The 23,842-nt window shown below is 37.3% G+C and overlaps 1 protein-coding gene across 1 annotated transcript in view; it reads left to right on the top strand.

The window, feature by feature from the left end:
- The window catches only part of LOC134644025 (neuronal acetylcholine receptor subunit alpha-7-like), a 41,561-nt gene continuing 17,719 nt past the window's right edge, over positions 1-23,842 (top strand). Inside the window, exons 1-4 of the mRNA XM_063496665.1 lie at positions 1-404; positions 16,155-16,294; positions 19,779-19,823; positions 20,501-20,610. Of these exons, the coding sequence (XP_063352735.1) occupies positions 335-404; positions 16,155-16,294; positions 19,779-19,823; positions 20,501-20,610 (365 nt within the window). The 5' untranslated portion in view covers positions 1-334. The remainder of the gene's footprint in view (positions 405-16,154; positions 16,295-19,778; positions 19,824-20,500; positions 20,611-23,842) is intronic.

Raw genomic sequence — 23,842 nt, 5'->3', positions numbered from 1 at the left:
CTCATCAGCCTCATCTGTGCTCACACTCCCGTGACAGAGGCTTTACTGTATCCTGTTGTGTTACCTGTGATGCGCACTCAGGCTGGGAAGGAGGTGCACTGTGCAGCGTTGTGTTGTGTGCGTGTGCGTGTGAGGGAGACTGAAGCAGCGTGAACGCGCCAATCTGAACTCCGCACTCCTGTCTGTCAGTCTTTTTTTTCTTTTCTTTTTGCAAATCTCTCACACCGTCCCGGTCCCTTCGTTTCCCCCAGCCTCATGTTCATTCCACCGCCGAGCCGGATCAGAGTCCCCGTCTAGCCGACACAACCGTTGGAGTTCACTGGACGGTGCCAGCATGCAGTGCCACAAGTTTTGGAAACCGTGTTCGCTTGGATTTTATATTTGGATCGCAATGCTTTTCAGAGGTAGGTTTTGGGGCAAAGTTGTTCTTTCCCCCCAGTTAATACAGATGATCTAATGAAGGGTACCGACTTGAAAACGATTTTTGTTTTTGTTTTTTTGAGGAGGATGATAATTTAGACCTGAGTTTACGTCCTCAAACAACTAGTAGGAAATCTTTTCGGCATTTTCGGAAAGTTTTTTGACATTAAAAAAATCAAAATTGATAGGATAATTTTAAATCGTCTGACATAAACAAACCAGAGTACGTTTAGATAATTTCATATCTGGATATAATGTGGAATTTTTTACTTAAGACCTCACAGTACAGGACTTGGTCACGGTTTTTTGTTTAGCAGTCACCTTAAACCTGCTGAATAACACTGGCTGCTGAATCTTTCAGAGGCTAATTAGCTATAAATCTTTGAATTTTCTACCCAGAATCCAGACTAAAAAACAAGTCAAAGACGCAAAGGGTTATTTTTAAACACTGAGCATATGTATGCATTACTCTCTACATTAATGTTTGCTTCGTTGAATGATGATGATGTGCATGCATGACTCTATAATGCATTGCTAAGCCCCATCCCATCATCAGCATCATCATCTAACATCTGGGTTGGTTACTTAACTCAGTGGTTTTGCTGAATCTGCTTTCCAAAGCACTGCTTTATGCATAGACATATGTCCACCGCGAACCCGAACCTGCCACCTTCCACTTCATCAGTCAGAAGGGAGGCAAGACCAGGAGACAAGGTCAAATCAAGTGATAAGACATTCTAACACATGTCACATATGGCTGTTGGCATGTATTGGTAATAGCATGCTAGTTATCCTTGAACAGGGTTAGCATGTAATGACTTCTCAGAATTGTGTGGTTTACCTCTTTCTTTTTTGTTGTTTTACAAGAAGCAAGAGTAAAAACTTAACTGCCTTGGAAGCTTAGTTTTGCTTTATTGAGGTTGAGGTTGAAAATTTGAGATACATATGTGGACATGAAACAAAAAATGAAGGGAAGCGCAACAGAATGGATACGGTTTGTTTCACCCATTGATGTTTTACTGTTTTACTGTCTTTTAAGTGGCTACCAAAAATCAAGCACAGACACGACTCCACAGCACGCTGTTCAAACAGGGCATCATAACTGATGAAGCAAAAGCGATGAGCCCCATGCCAAGTAAAGGGTATTACCTCTCTCCATGTTAAAGGGGACAGAGGGAAAACAATTAATCCATTAAAGTACTTCAGGAAGTAAACTGGCACATCCAGAAAACATACTTGGACTCACAGGGGTCCAATATAAAGACTGTAACCTCCCCCAACCACCCCCCCACACACACATACACCCACCCACATACACACACACTACTCTGACTACACCAATGGCATCCTACTGAAACAACAGCCTCACTGCATACATCTGACTCAGAATCAGATGTTTTTATTTAAAATAGCAGGGAGAAAACAAGACAAAGCAAAAAAAAAGAACAACCTGAACTAGTCTTCTACCAAGTGTTTCTAGTCTTCTAGTGTTTTCAAAATCAAATACTGGTTGACCATAGAGTTGTATTTGTAGCATCCATCCATCCATCCCTTCTATTCTGTTTTGGCAGCAGGGTACACCTTGGATAGGTCACCAATCTATCGCAGGGCTAACACAACCATTCACACTCACATTCACACCTATGGGCAATTTAGAATTATCAATTAACCTTACCCCACTAATTGCATGCCTTTGGATTGTGGGAAGAAGCCTGAGTACCTGGAGAGAACTCATGTAAACACGGGAACAACATGCAAAGTCCACACTCTTAAATTGTTAATGTCTAGAATGGCTAGCTAGGGTGGTAGTGGTGGGAGAAATTTATGTGTGTACTTGTATGTGTGTGAAGAATATTTATAAATGTTAATATTCTATAAAAACTGTTTATATGTTTAGTAAAATAATATAGTAGAGTTTTATACTTAATGAGAAAATATTAATGATTACTTTGGATTAAATAATCAATTAAGGTTGATTTCAATTGAAAACAGGGATGTAGAGGTTCTTATGGTAGTTTCCTCCACTCTACTCAGTCAAACAAAACAGAGCAGTGACCCGAAAAAACTGATGTTGTAAAGATCTTTAACGTTTTCTAGTTTTGGTTATCTTTATTTGTAGCCCACACTCAGCCAGCACGTGAATAAAGATTTAAAGCTCTCCTCAAATTATTTTCCCATCCTTTACCATCCTTGGAAGTCTGTGATTACTCAAACCTTTATAACACAGTATGTTGTGCAGAAATGGTTAACAGGTTGTTCTGCTATTAAGTTAACTCAAATGTTTAAAAGTATACCTAAAACATTTTTATTTTGCATTAACCATGTAGGTGTTGAAGGATTTTTGTTTCCAAATCTGTAAAAGCATGTGGGTTGTGGTCAGTGTATACGAGATGTGGTGGTCACAGACTCAGTGCAGCACTTCAGAGGTCTTAGCTCCTGGATTAGGATTACAGTGGCGTTAGGAAGCCGTAGATTGTAAATCTCTCCTCTATAAATTCATCTATCTAGAGGTCCATTAACAAACTGCATCATACACGATTATGCTCGCTACTCTAGCCAGTCACACAATGCTGGAAATGATGTGTTAATGGATGAGTTCATGGTTCATCAGTTGATTTAAACATCCCACAAACAGAATGGTTATAGTGTGTGTGCTTGCTCTGCACAGAGAAGTGACAAGCATTACTAGTTAGCAACAGAATATGTGGATGGTTAAATCTATTATATTAATTACAGTTTTCTGTTTTATCTCCATCCTAACGGTCTCCTTTACTTGCATCATTTTTTAGCTCTAGGTCATTTCTCTAGTTTCACCCTATTATTAGGGATTTATTTACACTATTTTATGTGATAGGCTTACTGCCTCACTAAAATATTTTGTGTTTTATTGAAGTTTGCAGGTTCAGAGACCCTAATTTAAGTCCTTTAAGCATGATCAGGAATATGATGAAATGTAAAGGAATCCAGGATTTTAAAGGCTCTGTGATGGACTGATTTTCATTCATCTTTTACACCTCCATCTAGCACAAGTTATTTTTTTCTCCCTGGATTCTTTTTGTAGTTCCTGCTTAACTCAAATCAACTAATTTACCAGAGTCTCATGTTCTTCCAGTCTCCCCAGCTGCATTTTGAATCAGGTTAGGTAATAGGCTAGTCACCTGGGTTCAAATGTAGGTTTAGAGCTGCTGAACATCTGGATGCTTCACTGCTGACCTCCCCTGACTGATACGTTTCCTTGCCAAAGGACTGATAGTAAAATAATGAGCTGCTAGACCATGCCAGTGTAGATATGTCCTCAATTTACATGAATGCACACTTGCCTGGTGTTGGAGGCAGAGCGCAACACACTGTTTATAAGAATCATGCAGATTCTTATAAACAGAATCACACAAAAAAGCACTGTGCAAAAGTCTTGAGCCACCCCTCATTCTTTAATGTGTTGTTAGAAAATGGGAAAGATGTCCAGCGTCTTGCTGAAACATGTAGAGTCATATGTGAAAATACACTAAATGGTAAATGGCCTGTATTTGTATAGCGCTTTACTTAGTCCCTAAGGACCCCAAAGCACTTTACACTACATTCAGTCATCCACCCATTCACACACACATTCACACACTGGTGATGGCTACATCGTAGCCACAGCTGCATAAGGTGAAAACATAATTTACACAATTTTAACAAACTTGAAAGCCAATATTTGGTGTGATTATCTTCATTCTTCAACACAGTCTGAAAGCTTTAGGTAATTTCTTTAAGTAGTCCTCAGGAATAGTTCTCCAGGACTCTTCAAGGACATAGAAAAGCTCTTTGGATGTTGGTTTCCTTTTGCTCTGTCCTCTGTCAAGATGATCCCACACTGCTTCATGACATAGTTGGTTAAACAGGTCAGATTCTTGATTGATTCATATCTGGATCATATCTTCATATCTGGTGGGTGGAAGTTTTTGTTTTAATTAGCAGTTTTAGATCTGCCTAAAACCTAAATCAGGGGTTCCTCAAGGCACTGCCCTTGGTCCATTACTCTTTAAAATTTGCATGATCCCACTTGGTACTGTCATAAACAATCACAGTATGCAGAAATCTGACCATATTACCACAGTACTGAAGTCACTTCACTGACTCCAAGTGCAATATAGAATTACCTTTAAAATCCTTTCAAGGATTAAGCCTATTATATCACAAAGCTCTCAATGGTTAGGTCCCACACTATATCTCTGACTTGCTCACTGTTTATTAACCAGTCAGAACTCTCAGGTCGTCAGACTGAGATGACAGGATCAGTCTCACTGTGCTGAGGGTGCTTTCAGTTATTGTGGTTCTGTTCTTTGGAAGGAGCTGTCTGCTGACCTGAGATATTATTATATGTGTGTGTAAATTCAAATACAACCTCTAAACCTTTTTATTCAGACAGCCTTACACTCAATAGGTGTTTTTTTGTTTGTCGTGTTTTATTTGAATTTGTTACTTTTACTGCCTTATTGTAAACCTACACCATACACGTTTTTATGTTTTTATCTTCTGGGTTAAGCACATTGAATTAGCATATAATGAAATGTGCCATTCAATACTGTTCAACACTGTTTCATCCCTGGAGTATGTTGCTATCTATTTCTTGTTTCTGTCACTATAGTGTCTGGATTCTATTATTTCTCCACACTGTCACTGTACAGTGTTGGCCACAGTCTACAAAAGAGATACATATCTATGCTGTTCACCTTTCTATTATTGTTTTATTTAGAGTAAAAAAGAAGATTTTAAGTACTGTATAAGTACTTTAAAATTGACAAACTGTTAATTGTAGGAGTTTGTGGTGTAAAACAAGGTGTGTTGTCCTGATCTAATTCCATCTCCTAGAAGCAAACTATAAAGTCTTAAACTTTATTTGTTTGAATCTGTGAAAATCGGTTTCCCCTGCAATGATCTGCATATAGTGCAGCTTTTATTGTTTTGAAAAATAACTGTGCGAGGCGATAACGTCTTTTTTACTAGTATGTTGACCATTTTCATGAAACCTTCCTTACTCACTGTATTTTTTGGTCACTTATCTTGGACATCTGAAGTGACATTGGACAATTCACATTAGCAACCACTGCATTGTTTCTCTTTGGCTTCCTGCATTCAATATACTGTCATTTGCTGTGTTTTCAGGTGGCAGAAGAGGTTATTTGTGTTGTTTTGTGACACAGACACAACTCTACAGCATTCTTTGCATATGATTTGTTCTAGGTTGACATCACTGGCCCTAAATCTGAATTATATCCAAACTACGGGTAATGATCTGCCTCTAGGATCAAAATCTTTGCCTTCGGCTGTGCCAGACATTTGATTTTTGTTTTTGACGTTCTGTTATATGTAGTATATCACTGCAGTCAAGTGAATTCAGGAAATTTCAGGCTCTGTGGTGCCGGGAACAGCTGTGATTGGCACATGCAGGCACGCTGTCAGGGAGAGCTTGATTTGCTTTTACTTCGTGTCTAGCTGTAGCACACATTTTCATTATCAGTCAATCACGTTCATTTAAAACTGCAGGAAGTTGAAATTGTGATTGAGATTAAAATTTGATTAATTGTGCAGTCACCTTCCATCTTTTAGTCTTGACTTCTGGATTTAAAAAGCTAATTAACCTTTAAAATGGAAAAAACCAGTGGGTAAGATCACACAAGGTATGCCTATCATCCTGCCTATATTGATGTTACGCATTCATTACCAATGTTGCAGCAGTATAATTTTGTGTCACACATATAATTTGTTGATATCTGCAGGACAGACTGCATCTTAACAATATCAGTATGTTTCATAGCTGAGAAGTCCGTCTATTGATACTGCTTCAAAAAGACCCAGTTACGTTACATCCCAGTTTATTTAAGCAAAATATACAGTATTTGTTAAATGTTTATATGTTACGCCTAACTGCAAACAAGGAATGTGTTATAGTTTGGACTCTAGCCTGTGTTTACATTCTGATTTGGTATGTTTATTTTTCAGCTGCCAGCAGATTTGATTTATATTCAGCAAATGTATCATCTTTGGACTAAAAACATGCATGGTGTGAGTTTAGCATCAGATATATTGCACATTCATTCAATAGTGGAAATCTTTCCATATTTGTTTCTTCTGCAAACACTCATAAATACAGTGCACTAATGTGATATATTTGCATGAGAAAGGATCTAGATGTGTAGCATTTGTTGTGATGTCGACTCTCCGGGCCCTCAGGGAGTGGCATTCTGTTAGCAGCTCCTTTGTGCAGCATAGTCCTTGCCAGATTCATCACTCTGGTCCCAGGGCACTGTGGGTTCAGAGCCTTTTTGTGTTCCAGACTGGATAATAGATCTGGCTTTTTGCATCAGGTTTTATGAGATTTGCCAAGTTTGTTGTGTGAAACAAAATTACGGTAAATAATAATAGATCTGTTTCTTGTGTAGAGTTATTTTATTTGTATGTTTTATGCTTTTCTCTTAGGGACAAACCTCAAAAGAAAGAACCTGCTGGCTGCATGTAAATTAATGTTGAGTCACACTAAAGTGAATGTCTTTAAAGCCTTTTATTTATATTTTAATCTTCCCGAGCCTTTTGTTACAACAGCTTTGTAGTGTTGCTGTTTATTCACCAGGATTAAAGTTACATCATTTAGAACCTCGGGGGTCCCAGCTATACCAGAGTCCCCGGGTTAACTGTGAACAATGTCTGTCTAGGAGCAAGATCACTGATGTGAAAAACAGTTTATGAAGACTGTTACACTCCAGCTGCAGGAAAAAAACATCTATAGCAATTGCTCCATCACTTATGGATTATATATTATACTGAAGACATTTTTGACATTAGGAGATAATGCCTTTTGAGTCCTTTTAAATTGATTAATGTTCTTGAGATGCAAATTTGCTGCATCATCTCACTACTGTCATACATTTGAAGGCTGATGATGGGTGTCACTGTCTCAGGGTATAGGCAGAGGTATGTGCAGATGAGGAAGGGATGGAGTGGCACAAGTATTTCAACCTTTTGCTTAAGTAAAAGGTCTAAAAGTCCTGAACGTCTGAGGTATGGATAGTAAACATAAATGGAGACAGCACAGTGGAGCGCCACAGGGGCCTGCATCCTCCACTATGCAGCCCCTCGATGGGGTTAAACTCTCTGCAGCATGGATATGATTGCATCATTGCACCCAGATCTGGGAACCAGTCTTTCCAGTGCAACAGTAACTGGTCAATAGTCAATATGCTCTGATGGTGTCATCTGTTTAGTATAAGAACCAGATGCAATGTTTTCCACAGCACCAGTATCATCTTCAGTTTCAGATTTAGGTTGTAAAATGTGACTCACAGACAGCCGGCTAGCACATGTCCTCAGAACCTCGGGGCTGATACAATGACATAGCACAGGCACACCAAGAATAATAAACACACCATTTCTGTCCCATTTGTTACCACTTATCTGTTAAATATCAGAATTCCCATTGATTAGTTTTCACTCAACTAATCAATCCAATAACTTCAAGTTAGTTAGCAATTTTCAGACATGAATTTCAAACAGGCCTGAAGTCCTTTATTCACGTGCAGTAAATAGCAGGTAGGTCTGCTGTAGATGTGTTTTCACTGCAGGAAACACTCAGTTTGATTTTGGTAAGGGTGTTGTCTTAGTTCTTTCTGCTATGGAGATGGCAGGTTAAAGACAATTTAATGCGATCCAGTGTCTGATATTTGCTTTCTTACCTGCAGCTGAGCTGGAAAAAGGTCGAGGGCTGCTGTGCATGTGTGAAAACAACTGAAGTTACTCAGCCCTATGTCAATATTGCAAGTTTAGTGACATAATATTTTAGATTTGCCCAAAGCATAAGAGTAATTAAATCACTTTTAACTGTATAGGTAATCTACACAATAGATTACCTAATATTCATGATTGTGGCAGATTATCTTGACAAAGGGAAAAAAATGGACTGAGAAACAAAGCCATTATCATCGCTGCACAATGGAAAGCAGCTCAGCGTGGATAGGTTTACCTGGCCTCAACAGGGGCCCTGATTTAAGAGCTGGTCATTTAGTACTCTGCTTAAAATAGCAATCCTGTTGTTTGGGTGTTTGTCTAAGAGGTATGTGTGACAGCGAGAAAGAGAATGAGTCCCTCAGGCTGTTTGTGTGTGAATAGACTGTCTGATGAGCCTGTTTAGAAGCCTCATCTGAACACACTGACCTAGTAAAAATACTCAAATTGGACAGAATCAAATAGCTGAATTTCTCAGTCTATATTAATTTGTGAGCATGAGTGTGTTACAGAAAGAGAGAAGATTAATGTGCTTAAATGCCACCCCAAAATCACAATCACTTAACGATGGTCACCTTCTGCCTGTTTGTTTGGCCTCACATAACCTCGACCTCAAACGACTCTGCTATTTGTTTGCAGCTGATTGGAAATATATTATAGGTGACAGTACTGATTTGGACGGTTTTGTTCATAGTTTTGTGTGTGCCATCTCATTCTCTGTAAATAAGAGCAAAAGGATAGAAAGGGGAGAATATACTTCTCATTTTCTTGTAAAGATTTGCTCTTGACATTCAAAAGTGCTTCAGATAATTTATATTTGTGGAAATAATCAACATCAATCCATCCATCCATCCGTCCATTTTCAGCTAAGTCAGTGTCATTTGTTTACAACACATAATTTAGATATCGTAGATAACTAATAATTTGAGCTTCACTGATCACATAGGAACAAATATCTGTTACATTTAAGCCCTCAGACAAGTTCTCATAACATCGATTAAGTCTTTTAGCATTAATGATATTAGGAAAGTTGCCTTTCTATTACCTAGTTTTACAAAATTTAAAATCTGGTATCTTATAGTGATACTTTTTAGTTTATAGAGCAATGTCTAATTTGTTGGAGGTGAAGGAAGTAAAAATTGCACTGGAAAATGAGCAAGCTACAGCTAGGTGGAGGTGGTGGAAAGACCAAGGTGTTTGTTTAGACTATGTATAAAAGAGTCCAACCCACAAAGCACCAATATCATTATTAATTTCTTTAGTATTTAAAGAGCTCTAAATTTTTGCTCGCATACAACATCAACACAGACTGATTGAGAGACAAGTGACACATTTCTGGACAGGTTGTCTTATCAGCACAGAGCTAAAAACATTAAAAGCATAATGATATTCATACCAAATTCACATCTCCATGGGTCTCACATTTTTAATTTCCTCTCCATTCAGTTCCACAGTCATCTGTGAGCTAGAGCTCACATCCAATATTCTTCTAATGAATTTCATGTCAAGGAAATCCAAACAAATACAATTGGCATGGTCTGTAGTAGTAGACCATTTGAATATGTGAAATGCATTAAACTTTCCCCCTGTGGGTGCTGGTGCCCTGAAGTGACCAGGAGCAGGCTGGCTGTCCTTATTAGAACTAAATGCATGCAGACACCTAGAGGTAAGCTCAGAGTGCCAAATCATTATGAATTGTAATGTGGACACATTATTGTGAGCCTGTGAGTGTACTGAGTTAAAAACAAATCACCTGTTTCTGTGGAATCTGTGTCTAATGTGGAAGTGAGGATGAGACTTGTAGTGACATCAACAACACATTGCCTGGTGTTTGTTCTTGACTCAGAGGTAGCTGTTTTTTTTTGTTTTTTTTAACAGAATTTAGCCTCTTTTTCCTAAAATTTACAGTCGCATATTCTTTTATTGTTGTTGTTTGTATAAAGTGAGTCAGTAGCAATCTCCTGCTGGATGCCTCAGTGTTTCACAGTATAAAGATACTGACACAGGGTAAGCAGGTCATCAGAGCCATGGGATGAAACCGAACGTCATTAACTGGGAGGGAGAAAGGCTAAAATATAGAACTACAATGGGCTGCAGCAGGCTCAATGGGGCTGAGCATGACAACACAGCTTTTCTCCCACTTTCTTTCTTGTTCTCACTCACTTCTGTAATTGCTCTCTGGGAAAAGTCCAGGTTCTTCTGATGTGGTAGGGTCCCCTTTCTTCATACTAGCTGCAGTTAGCTCACCAAATAAAATGAAGTTTTATGTTTAATTGAGAAGTATTAACAGCAGAAGTCTGCTGAAAAGAGGATTTGGTTAAACTTGAAGAAAATGTTTCTTTGTTCAAAACTTGGCTGCTTAAATATTTTGTTTGAAGTAAAGTAGACGTCCTTCTGACAATTCCTGAATTTTCTCTCACATAAACAATAAATTTAACTCAAACAGAACCCTGAAAAATGCTTTCATCCACAGTAATCCACAATTAAGTGCATTTATTTGCAACAGTATGTGGCCTACCAGTGTTTGTGAGCTTTCTGAAGGAGGCAGAGATAGTCACTACTTGTTCCAGTGACAGTATAGACTCAAAGTTTGGTTCCTGAGACTGAGACAATTGTCTCCTGACCTCCTCTGCTAATATCTATAAATCGTCTGACCTTCACTTTTTAAATGTACATATAAATAATGAACAGATTCTCTGTCGTAACGTTTAGCTAATAATCAATAATTTTGTGACCTTTTCATAGGCTGATCATTTCCTGTAGTGATCTATATGGGGTTAGAGTGACTGAGCATTGAAGGCAGTTGTTGTATAACATTAGCCTGAGTTTAGCAGGGATAACATGCATAGTATAAAAGACATAATACGTTAAAATGAAATATGTTAATGATGTAGCTTAGTTTCAACAAATACCCCCTTGGTCAAAAGTGAATGCATTAATAAAAATGTAAATTTTTAACTGGCAAGTTATTCATGTACTGCAGTTAGGGAAAGTACTCTCAACCTCTGAGAGCAGATGTTTGTGGCTCTTCTATTAATAACACCAGCATTCAATCCTTAAGTCCCCCCTAAAAAAACCCAGCAGAGATTTTTGGGGGCCTTAAGTAACATACTAGTGAATTGGAGTAGAACAAGGATTTTCTCTTCCCAACAACCACAAACCGCCTGCTGGTCTTCTGCTGGTGCAATGGTGGTTAGCGCAGGCATGTCACAGCAAGATGGCTGTGAGATCGTTTTTATGTGGTGCTTGTATGTTCTCCCTGTTACTGTGTGGGTTTTCCCACTAGGTTAATTGGTGATTCTAAATCAGCTGTATGCAAGATAGATATGTGAATGTTATACACACACAGTGATGCTCTTTTATATATATACATTTTTAGAAAGAGAGCAAGGAAGTAAATACTATGAACCCAATGTTGTTTTGTCAGTACTCTGTAAAAATCTGTATGTATTTGCATATATTTGTACAGTGTACAGGCAATAGAACTTCATTATTAAAGTAGGACCCCATTCAGTAATAGTATTTAGTGGTATTTTGCAGTATTACAATTTATTTCTATTATTAAAGAAATTAACCCACGTAGAACACACTTATTTCCCTGCAACAGGAACACATTTGCCCAAATGGGTGAATAAAGTGCCAAGAAAGTCCTCCAACTGAGGGTCTATATCAGTTGACCTATCATGGATCACCATTAAAACATTTTTCATATTTTTCCCAACTTTGCAAATTGCTAAGAAGACTCGTAGAACGAGATATATGTGTTAAAAGTCATTTGTTTTTGTTTGGTTTTTTAAAAAATATTTTTCCTTGGTTTAGTTTAGTGGTGTAAATGGAGTCATTTGGAATTGAAATGAACTTTGTGTAAAGGTGACTGAGATATAACTTTAAAGGTCAAACCTCTCAAACTATTTATATAATATTTTTAGTACTGAAAATATTTGATTGACCTCTCTTGTTTGACCAGCAAGGTCTACACATATTCTGAGTATAAAATGAATGCTTTTAATACCTTCTAAAACTGCCTTATGCACGGTAATCTTTCATATTTCCGCCACAGAAACATATTACCACGTGGAAATCACAAATTAATACAATAAATATATGTCATATATTTTCTATATATTTTTTTCTCTCTTTAATATATTAACCTATAGTGTACTGACCTTGGTAAGACTTGAGTGAGAAACCAAATCCATCATAATCCGAGTCTAGAAAATAATTAGCATCTGTGTTAGTGAGCCACACTCATACAAGTTCCTAATTAAAAGTGTGTCACCCTCACTTTTTTATTTCAAAAAGAAAGCAACATTAACAATAATCTAATTCAATCTAAGTCAAATTCAAACAAAAAAAGTTAAGAAAACATATTTGACTAAAAAAGGAAAAAAATAATTTTATTTCTTTGAGGATTATCTTTCTAGACAGTTTTCTATTACACTTATTTAAACAATAGAGCAGATTTGGAAAACATTGAGATAAATAGTGAAGGTGATTAAGAAACATAGCTCCCACTGCTCCCTTCACTTCCTTCTTTCATTCCCTCTGCTGGACGCGTTATTTTTGTTTTGTTTTGATGACGCCTCTCGCTGTGTTGGTGGAAATGATGCCTTCATTGCATCTACTCATATAATCTTCATTAGTGAGATGATTAAAAAGAAAAAAAAACAAAACAAAAGGTATGAACCTACCCCTTCCTCCCTAATGTACGCTGCACACGGTTGTATGTGAATTAAAGTTGGCAGTGGTTTATTTGACTTGATTATTTCATTCCTTATAAACTTGGTTTTATGAGACAAGCAGCAACAGAGACTGAGGTTTCAAATCTTTTTGATTGGTTTAGTTATGTTTGTTTGGCCCTCTGTTCACATTTCACAGTAATAACACATAAAAGTGACAGAGGAGGGAGATTGGCCGGATAACAGCTGCAGACGAGGCTGTGTTTGAGTCATTGTGAATGTGTGCATGCAAATTTTATTGAGCGTATATCGATATATTTATAACTTTGTTGTGCTGTGATTTCTTTAAAATGTCTTTTTGACCTTGCAGAAGAAGCCAACTTTTAACATACTCATAGTCCATTCCAACACGTCTTTAAAAAGAAAGGAAAACAAATGGTACAAATGGTGAATAATGGTTCACCATGCATGTGTGCGGCTATTAATGAGTTTAAATGTTTATGTAGGAAAAACATTTATTTATCAATCCCACTTGAGCAGAAGGTACTGGGCCTCGGGTGGACGGGTGCATAAAGTCTGAGAGTGTGAGGCGTCTTAGGAGCAGTCAGAGGGCATCTGCTGTGCTGAGCAGCTTCTTGTTCTTGACCTAAGGCTCCGTCCTCCTATAATTCTTCTCATTACAGTCCTAATGGGCCAATCAGCAGCATGCTAAGCCAAAGGCATGCTTCTATCATCTTCACAGCTTTGCAGGGCTGTGTCAGTAATCCCTTCTCCTTTTTCCCATTCATACTACATACCTGTCTCTGATGTATTTGTTCTGTTTCACTGGATTACTCCATCCAGCAATTCAGTGTTGACTGCCCTCTGAATGTTAATATGAGGGAGTCCTTTTACTGTTTGCATTACAGTATCTATATGCATGGGAAGTGTAGCACTTTGGTATCTAGAAAAAAATGTGTGGATTTAATGACCTGTGTGCTGTTGAGCATGTTTTGAGATTGTTGTGATTCCCAAAACTTATTGGTTCTACGAAATCCTTTAAACAAACTGTCAAAAAATAACAAAGATAAAAAATGCAATCCATCCATCCGTCCATCCATCCGTCCATCCATCCATTCGCTTCCGCTGAGCCTTTTCAGGGTCGCAGGGGGTGCTGGAGCCTATCCCAGCTGTCTTAGGGCGAGAGGCAGTCTACACCCTGGACAGGTCGCCGGTCACCATGTAGCACATCATCATATACCAGCTAGCCCAACATCAGTAACCCTTCAAACGTCACTACTGTTTAGTTTCCTGTCTTCATTTATGTCAGAAGTGATAGCAGAGCAATATGTTTTAATTTTTTCAGAAATTCCTCAGTCAGAACATGGTATATCATGTTTAGGTGGGAAACTAGCAAGCTAACTTTCTGCTAACTTCTAACTCAGTGAAATTTAATAAATTCTGTTTTCATGGATGCCTGGATTTTAAACTTCTTTGTTACACCTGGTAGAGCAGCCACACTGATCATTTTATTAAAGATGAAAGAATTTAGGCAGTTTTTTTAGCTCTCAGTGATGCCGCAGTGTTCGTTTGACTTTGGGACCTTAAGCAGAGTTTGGACCCGGAAATGGCTAATGACTCAGACTGAAAGACCGGTTTAGGTACACTTGTTCAGCTTCTACTTAATGCATATATCTAATTAGCCAATCACATGGTAATAACTTTCAGTATCCATTTTTCAGTTTTAAAGAGAATGGTGCAAAAAAGAAAAAATTTCCAGAGAGGAGGAGTTCATCGGAAAAAATGCCTTGTTGATGACAGAGGCTCATCAAAACTGGGCATTAGAAGAAAACTGGAAAACTATTGTCTGGTTTTATGTGTCATGTTTTCTTCTATGACATTCACATCGTAGGGTGAGAATTTGGCATTAACAACAGAAAAGCATACCCTGGTGTTTAAACAATAATGCACCATGGCATAAAACTCAGATAATCTCAAACTGCTTTCTTGAACATAAAAATTAGTTTGCTGTACTCAAATGGCCTCTACAGCCACCAAATTTGAATCCAATAGCCAGTAAATCTGCCACAGCTCTGCGATGCTATCGCGTCAATGTGGATGAAAGTCTCCAGCAACTTGTTGAATCTATGCCACAAATAATTAATGCAATTCTGAAAGCAAGAGGGGGTCCAACTTCACAGCAAGATGTTGAATGAAGGAACCAGTGGGTGTATATCACAACTTCAACTTATGTTTTTCATTGTAGCTGGAATCCAATATCAGTAAGACATTCATCTACACCAACCCTCAGATGCTCACGTTTGTAGAGAATTAAAGCTATATTGAATCAAGTTATTGGACATGCACATGATGTCATTTTAAGTCATTTTTGATACTTTAATTCCAGCTGTTTAATAATAAAGGCAGAAAATCAAATTTTTAATTTATTTTATTTTTTTTTACATTTTAAGGCCAAATAGAGTATCATCCTGCAGCTAGTCAGAACAGTGACTTCAAGGTTAACAAAGTGTCCTGATGTGAAAAGTGAGGTTGTTCTTGTGCTAAACATGTATGGGGCATTTGAATCAATAATGGTGATGAAAGCTGGGCCAACAAACACATCAACCTAATCACCTTAATCCTTGAGACCCCCAAACTCACAGTCCTGCCACCCTCTCTTTGTGTTACAGTCAGCAGATGTATATGCAGATGTCAGCACTTGTTTATTTGTTCATTATTCATCAAAACTCATGGCTCAACATACACACCTTCTTCTTATACATTCGAAATAAGCTCACAGGATAAACTATAGAAATCAAAAGCCTCTAGAATGAGGCAGTATGGCAGTGGTGCCAGCAAATGAAGGGTAAAAGGTTCTCAAGACCTTTAAAGATACTTTTTGGATTAGGAATTCAGCCCAAATGCACCACAGAATATGTTCCAAGAAATTGGATAGTCCAAGCCAAAATACTGATGGGGTTTAAAAAAACCGTCTTTCTCCATAACATTGTTATTCTACCACTAGATTTATGGCTTAAAATGCAAAACACACCCTATCCATCACATGCTGACCTTCAGAAACTATTTATAGTGAGTGGAGGGCATGTAAGGAGTGGAGCATTTATGCAAACTATTGGTGCTTAGGTGTAAAAAACATCTCATAGACCTCCTTACTTGCTTTCCTTCTCACAGAGCCTCCATGCTTATATGTTGTTTTTTTTGTTGTTTTGAGTATTTTTTAAATGCAGCAGACAGCGCTTTGGGTTTAATATGTATTCAACACAAACCACTTTTCCTGTTGCCTTTGTCCTCCAGGGTCCTTGCAGGGCGAGTACCAGAGAAGACTGTACAAGGAGCTGCTGGCTAACTACAATCGATTAGAGAGACCTGTGGTCAATGACTCAGCTCCCATCCTGGTGGAGCTGGGCCTCACACTTCTGCAGATCATAGATGTGGTGAGAAAACTGGATGTGTGTGTGTGTGTGTGGCATGGTATCTAGTTTGGTCATTTTAAAATAAAGAGTGTGTGGAAAAATATGAAGTTTTCTAGGTGTAATTTTATGAAAACCTGAAGAGGATTTTAGTTACTTTAACTTTGACATTTTTGTATTTAGCTGAGTGTCACATTCATGGAGACTTTTCCGTGTAAGAGTTGTGGCTTTAAGGTTTGCGCTAATTTTCCAGGTGACATTAAATATTACACAATACAGGCAAGTATATATGCAAATGTGTTCTTGTTGTGTCTGTTTGAAGCTGTAATGTGGGTATCCATGAAATGATTAATGAATCAAACACTAGATTTGGGTTAATGAAACAATTTTAAAAGCTCTATTTTATTCTATTTATTTTCATTTTAAGGTGGCTCTAATGTGTAGTAGTTTACTTATTTGCTTGGCAAGTGAAAAGTCACTGATTAGAGTGAGGCCCACTGTGGTGACCACTTGCCGCAAGGGAGGAGCCAAAAGTAGATTACATTGTATTTTTTTAATTTTTGCAGCTCCTTCTTGCAGCTCAATTGTAGTTTTTTACCGTGCCTCAAAAGCCCTGTGATTTTCTCAACCACAGTTTCTTATGTTGTCTGGAGTATATTTAAGAGATTGTTTAGAATCTCCTTTCCTGATCGTGATTTTGAGTTTGTGTGAGATTGCTCATACAATTCTTGTTTATTAGCACACTGAATGGCTGTTACCAGCTGTAATGTGTCCCATTTGGCCAATAGGTGCCCTCCTAAACTTTGTGGTAAGACTGTTTTCCTTGTTAATGGTCGTGTTTAAACTCAACTTGTGGTTTGTCTTACCCTCGACCAAGTTGTTCTGGTGCGTAAATCTAACCAAACCCAAATCTAACTGTATGGTTTAATTTTAAACTAGAACTCTGCCCAATACACAGTGGAGTGACCACTGGTGATGTGTCTATATAAGAGTAATAAAAAATGGTAAAAGTAATTGATAATATTACTTTGATAATATTAAAGTAATATTATTGATAGTATTGATAATATTCAATACAGGGGAGCTTAATACACTTTAAACAGTTGCAGTTTATGAACATTATAGTTTATTCCTCTTTTCTCGGGCCTGTGACCCCAAAATCAGGTTTCTACTAACTTTAATGACTTTTTAAATAGTAAATTATCTTCTCAGAGTAGCAGCAGGTTGTCAAATGAAGCCTCATTAACCATCACAAAGAATCAAAAACGTAATAGATCCGACAGAGGCTGTGTGTACATTTATCAGTCAGTCTCATCCACAGAGAGGAGACAGTTTAGGGAAGTGTTAGCATGTTACATGCACTGATTCTGAGATTTAACAGCCATGTGTCTGCTGTCATTTGTCAGAAATGACAGATGCAACAGTTTGTGTGTGTGAGAGCGTGCACTTTCAAAAGGACGTCTTCCTTTTTACTGAGACAAAGCGTTTCCAGTTGTTCTTGTTTAATCTATTTGATAATTAAGGAACCACATGTTTTTCTGATGATCTACAGCTTCTAACAGACTGAGGAAGACATTCAGACAGATTCAGAATTTTACTGTTCTTTACAGTAGTTTACTGTAGTAGTACTGTAGTCTAAAACAAACAAACTTTCAGTCCTAAAATCATCTTTCAGTCTGTTTTTACACTAATTTTTGTTTTTCTTTATATGCGGTGATGTTTCTTAAATCACTGAAAAACATTTATGTAAAAACTGAGGACTCAGATACTTACAAGTCATTTATTTGTCAGATCAGATTGGCTCTCCTTCATAAAGGGTCTTCAGTTAAGAGTGTACAAAAGATGTGTTTGGCATTCAGTTTTTTTTTAGAGTGAATGTCAATTAACTTCTCTGCACCTCAGTATGTTTCTTTTCTGACAAAGTTTTTTGACTGTTCCAGACAACTTTCAGAGAAAGGCTAATCCTATTTATTCCTCCTATCTCTAACAGTCTGATTTCCAATCCTTTCTACGATCCATGTTGTTACTGAGATACTTTGACGCGTGTCACCATCTTCTCCTCTTAGTTCAGTGGTATCCTTCGCTAATAGATACTCAGATTTTGTCGAAAGTGTCTCTTTGAGCATGGGCCAGGCCCATTTATTCCATCATACACCTTCCAAGCAAAGTCAGCAAACTGAAGTGCAGTTTTTGTCTGCTGAGCTGCTTCATATGGACATAATGTCTATCCTGCTGCTTCAAAAGTTATCAGTTTCCTAAAAAGTCATTCCTGAGAGAGGCTGTTCCAGGGCATTTTTGTTGTATAAGTAGAAGCTGCTTAAAGCTCTTGGCAGTCTCTGATGCTTTTTCAATAATGAATCTGACCATCCTCTAGTTTTTTTTAACTTGAGTGACGTGGACTTCATCTGTAATCAACAACCAAGGGAGCAGTCTTGACAGCAGGGTTTTGCCGATGGTCTTAAGGAACTTTGTGATTTCTCATCTTGGCTTCTGGACAAGTTCATGCCACTGAGACCTGCATTGCTCCTGTTCTCCAACATCTTAGCTGGTGCTTCAAACAGCAACTGGTATATTGTGTTCACTGAAGCTTTGGTCTGATTTTTACATGACGTGAAAATGCAAATAAACACGTATTGATAGAAACACCAAGATATTACTAGGAAATGTATACAACACTATTACTGTAACATACAGTAGAAACCCCCAAAGCTCGATTTTTGCTGGAATAATAATAATAGACCATAAAATACTTTATTTTGATTAAATATTGCCATTCTGTACATTATGGCCCTGTTTACTGTGCTGCAAGAATTTTGTCTGACATCAAATAGATATGCAAATTCAGCTTTTCAGGATATTCTGTTTTATTTTGATTGTTTCATTAAATTGTTTATAGACAAGGTTTTTATTTACCTTTTATCTGACAAACTCAGAAAGAGGACAAAAAGCTAAAAAGATGCAGGAATTCTGCTTGGATTTCATTTAACTTATATCCCCTTTTCTTTAAAGTAAGGGAGCACAGGGAGCAGGAATAGTGATGCTTGCAGAAATGCTAATTTTCACCCTGCAGCTAGAATATGAGCAACATCATTTCCAGAAATGCTATATGTACACTTTAAAAACATTTCCGAAGTTCATTATTTTATAATGTTTGTCATTCTTTGATTTCAGCATGACATGCAGCATTTTACAAGAGCTAGCATGATATTTTACATTACATCACCCCTGTTTAACAGACAGTGTTATATAAAAAAGCTTGGGAAAGTTCTAAATAGTCCTGTGCCACCATGAAGCTCTTTAACTGAGCTACACTTTATTGCAAAAAATGACTTCTAGAAAATTTCACACAGCGTGGCTGCTTCTTCTTTGGAAATGCAAAACAGCTGCAGTGACTTGCTGATCACAAAGGCATTTTCCAGTTTATTAAATATGAATTGCTTTGGTTCTTCGCTCTTATATGAAAGAAAATCTCACTCTCTTTTTGTCTTTCTTCTACTTCTGTTTTTAGGACGAGAAGAACCAAGTGCTCATAACGAATGCCTGGCTGCAGCTGGTGAGTTAAAGTTTGAGTGGGGCACATGACCATCAACCTAATGTGCTGTAATACTTGCTTAATTGTTGTCTCTGAAAATAACATAGCGCATGCTCTAAAAGTTGGAATAGTCTGACTCATTTCGGCCACTCTATTATTAGCATTATAGGTGTTTTTCAGTTACACCTAACAATTTGGCTTCTTTAACCTGCTCACCTATGAAAGCCTGCCTGGACCCAAGCACCAGATTCTCAGTCTTCGGAAAAAACATTGGAGCAACCTGATGTTTAGGTTTCTAATGGCACATAACACATAGGTTGTTAACACATAAGGCTCAAGCAGCCAGATTCAGCGTCTCTGCGTCATTGTCCTGTTGCCTTTCCCGCATATATTGTTTATATGACACAGTCGAAAGTCCAGGTGAATTTAAAGAAATAGAGCAGCTTTCAAAAAGCTAAGGGAAGATTTATCACTAGTTTACTGTCCCATACTGTCTGTATCTTAAAATTTTTCTATTTTAAGATACAGACTTTTAATGTAGCTTGTCTGCTCCATTTACATTTTTGCTATTCTATTTCTTACATTGTGACAGGTTACAGGTTTAGCAGTGCATGAGGGTAATGATGCCATTTTATAAAAATGCCACATAATCTATAACTGAATGAATGAGTCTATAAATATGTATGTTTCTGTCTCAGTACTGGACAGACATCTACCTGACCTGGAATCCAGAAAACTATCCCGGTGTCCAAAACCTGCGATTTCCTTCGGACCAGGTCTGGACGCCTGACATCCTTCTTTACAACAGGTCAGTTCTGACTTTGTCCACTCATTACAACCTTACTTTAGAAGGTTATGACCTTGATCTTTCTTAAAAATGTTTTTCTGCTTTTCTTGTGGAGCAGTTTAACACTGTCTGTCCTTTGCTACAAATAAACTCACTCTCAGAGCCATCTTTCCTTGCACTATGTATTTTTGACAGGAGTGAATTAAACGTCTGTATAATTCTTTAGATATGCCGCCATTTTTTAAATTAAATTCCACCTTTAATCTCCACAAAACCGTGCAGATTAGTTTGAGCCAAAGTGATAAATATTCAATCAAAATGCAGCACAAACACATTAATACACAAAACAGGAGGAGACGGGTTATTTTGAAAACTCTGAGGCAGTCAAGTCACTGACGATGAACGAAAGCTGATAAAAAGCAACTGATGTCATTAAAACTGATTTTCACTATATTAAGAAATATTAAAATGTTAAAAAATAGCAGTTTTTAATGAATTTAGGAGCCACACAAGAGCTAAGGTCAAAATCATTGTTTTCATAAACGATGTTCAACGAGCTCATTGCATTTTTGATTCAGGTCAAGCTGATGATGGTGGCTTATCCACTTCATGCTTCTGTGTAAGGCTTTCTCAGTCCAATTAGAGATGTAGGCCAGTTGTTTTCCTCCAAAACAACTAATTGCAATGCTTGAGTGAGAGATGGATGTTCAGTTTGAGACTAAAAGGAAAGGAGAAGATGAAGGGATGGATAATTTTAGTCCCTCCAGCACACACATCACATGGAACATTAGGACAAAACAAAGGTCTAGGAGTATTAACCCAAATTTTAAAAGCTTAGCTTTTAGACCTGCCAGGATTACCCAACCTAATCTCTTCACTCTCACCCCTCTCTTTCCCCATGTCTGCCTTTTACCCTCCCCTACCCCTTCACCGCCGTCCCGTCTCACCATCCCTCTTTTCATTTCATTTCATTTGTGTCTCCCTCCACGTCTCTTTCATAACTCACTGTCTTACTATAATTCATTCCATTCAATCAACTCTTTCTCTCCATATTTTATCGTTCCCATCTTTCATCGAGTGCTCTTTATAAATCACTCCATCTGCTCTGTCAAAGTGTCAGCATGTTTCCTCACCCTCCTCTCTCTGCCCGCTTGTCTTGTTTCTGAACTGGCAACACACTCCCCTAAAACTTAGGTGCTACAAATTTTATTTACCAAACACTTTTAGTGTTTTGTCTTCATATTTTTTTGTTTGACTTTTTTTTTTCCAAATCTAATCGAATCATAGTGAAACGTATCAGTCTGTGCAAAACAGGCAGAAGGTTCTGTCCTCTTTGTTTCATGTTAAGGGTTTTCTATAAATTTGCATACTTTGTCAAAGTAAAGTCTCCCTGTTGTATTTTACAAAATATATTGATAGTAACATATGTCCATTACAGCACTACTGCTAATATATTATGGTCTAAATTTTTTTTTTTTTTTACAGTTTTTTGGAGCAATGGTTGAAAACCCCCCAAAACAGATCGTGTTGAGAAATCAAAAAATCTGCTGAACTTGGTAAAAATGAACAGCAACATAAAGCTAAATATGAAGATCCAGTCCACAGATGAGCATGAGGGTTTATGCACATCATGAGGAAATATCTAAATTTACAGTTTTCAGAAATATTAATAATATAGCTACTATTATGGTTATTATTGGTAGGGTTGCTATGGTTACACTGCATGAGTCTGAGCTTTCATCACACTAATGCACAACAAACATCTGTACAAAAATTCCCACGACCTCTTCTCTTAGGGGTGCCACTTGGGCCGATGTATGCAGTCTTGGTAAATATAATAATTACACACTAAATAGTACTTATTCCATAACATTTTAACTCATAATCTTAAAGTCTGCCAAATAACATTGTGAGGGACCAAGCAGCCAAGGCATAGAGGACATGGGAAAAAATGTCTTCAAAATGGGTTCTCTTTATTTTAACCCTCAAAAAACGTTCAAAAAGACAAAATTCAAAAATATAATTAGTGGGCCCATAAAAGAGGTCAACTAAATATAACTCTACAAAAAGTAATTTCCAGAAACTTATATAAACAAAGTGGACACAACTTAACTCACAAACTGACCTAATCACAAAGACACAAGAGGGTAGCTCTTATAGTGGTTTGACCAAACCATTTACACACAACAGGGGGGAAACAAAAACAAACACCAACACTAACTAAGCACAGAATAACTTTAAGTAAAGCTAAAACACCCCTGTTTCTGATAGCACGTGCTTGGTCCTGCTGAGCAGGCATTTTGTTCTCAAAGTCCTCAGCCACACCTTTTGCCCAGACAGGAGACAGCCAACGCCCCAAACCAGGTAACTCAAAGAAAGAGAAACATAATTAATATAACAGAAAACATTTTTAGAAAAAACACACAATGCTATCATGCGCGTGCCTCATAATATCAGTGTTAGGCTTAAGTAAAATGATTAAAGAATCATATTAGTGAATAAGCAACTGCAAACCAAACTAATAAAGTGAACGAATGGACTTGTTTTACCTATGTGTGGCTGATGCCATTACAAACATATTCAACATATATATACATATTTATTATTAGTCCTTTATTTATCCAGTTAAAAAATCTCATTGAGATTAAAAATCTCATTTTCAAGAGAGACCTGGCATCATGGCAACATGTATACATGTATATAATGAATCTAAAAATATATAATAAAAAAACTGCTACGAGGCATATTAAATAACAGTTTGTCATTTTTATCCAGAGATGTCGTCATCCGGTTTGGGCTAATTTATCTGCAATTTATAATTTAAATAACTTTATATAACTCTAAGCAAAAAATGTATTGCACTTAATCACTCTCATTTTTATGTGAACACTGTGAAAGACGCACTTTGTGTTTTCTTTAAATGAATAATTCCATGTTACCACTGTTGAATGCTTGGTATAGGTGTCCTCCCTACAAGTTGTAAGCTGAAGAATGAAAATAAGAAGTACTTACTAGACAAAAGCTTACCATACATTTTTTTATTCATTTCTTTTTTTTTTTCTTCTTTTTTTATAAACCTGTCCCGTTTGGTTCTTTTGCCATCAGAATTATTGTCTAAAGGCAAAGAAAGATGCCCAACGGATTTACTTTACCAAATGGACCATCCCAGCCTTGCCGTAATGGTCCATTTGATTTACCTTTTATTGTTTATTTTATTTTATTTATTTATTTTTTTACTTGCTAGATACGGGAC

Source organism: Pelmatolapia mariae, linkage group LG2 (assembly GCF_036321145.2).
Source record: "Pelmatolapia mariae isolate MD_Pm_ZW linkage group LG2, Pm_UMD_F_2, whole genome shotgun sequence".
NCBI lineage: Eukaryota > Metazoa > Chordata > Actinopteri > Cichliformes > Cichlidae > Pelmatolapia > Pelmatolapia mariae.
Note: the sequence above shows the minus strand (reverse complement) of the source record. Positions and strands in the feature narration are given on the sequence as shown.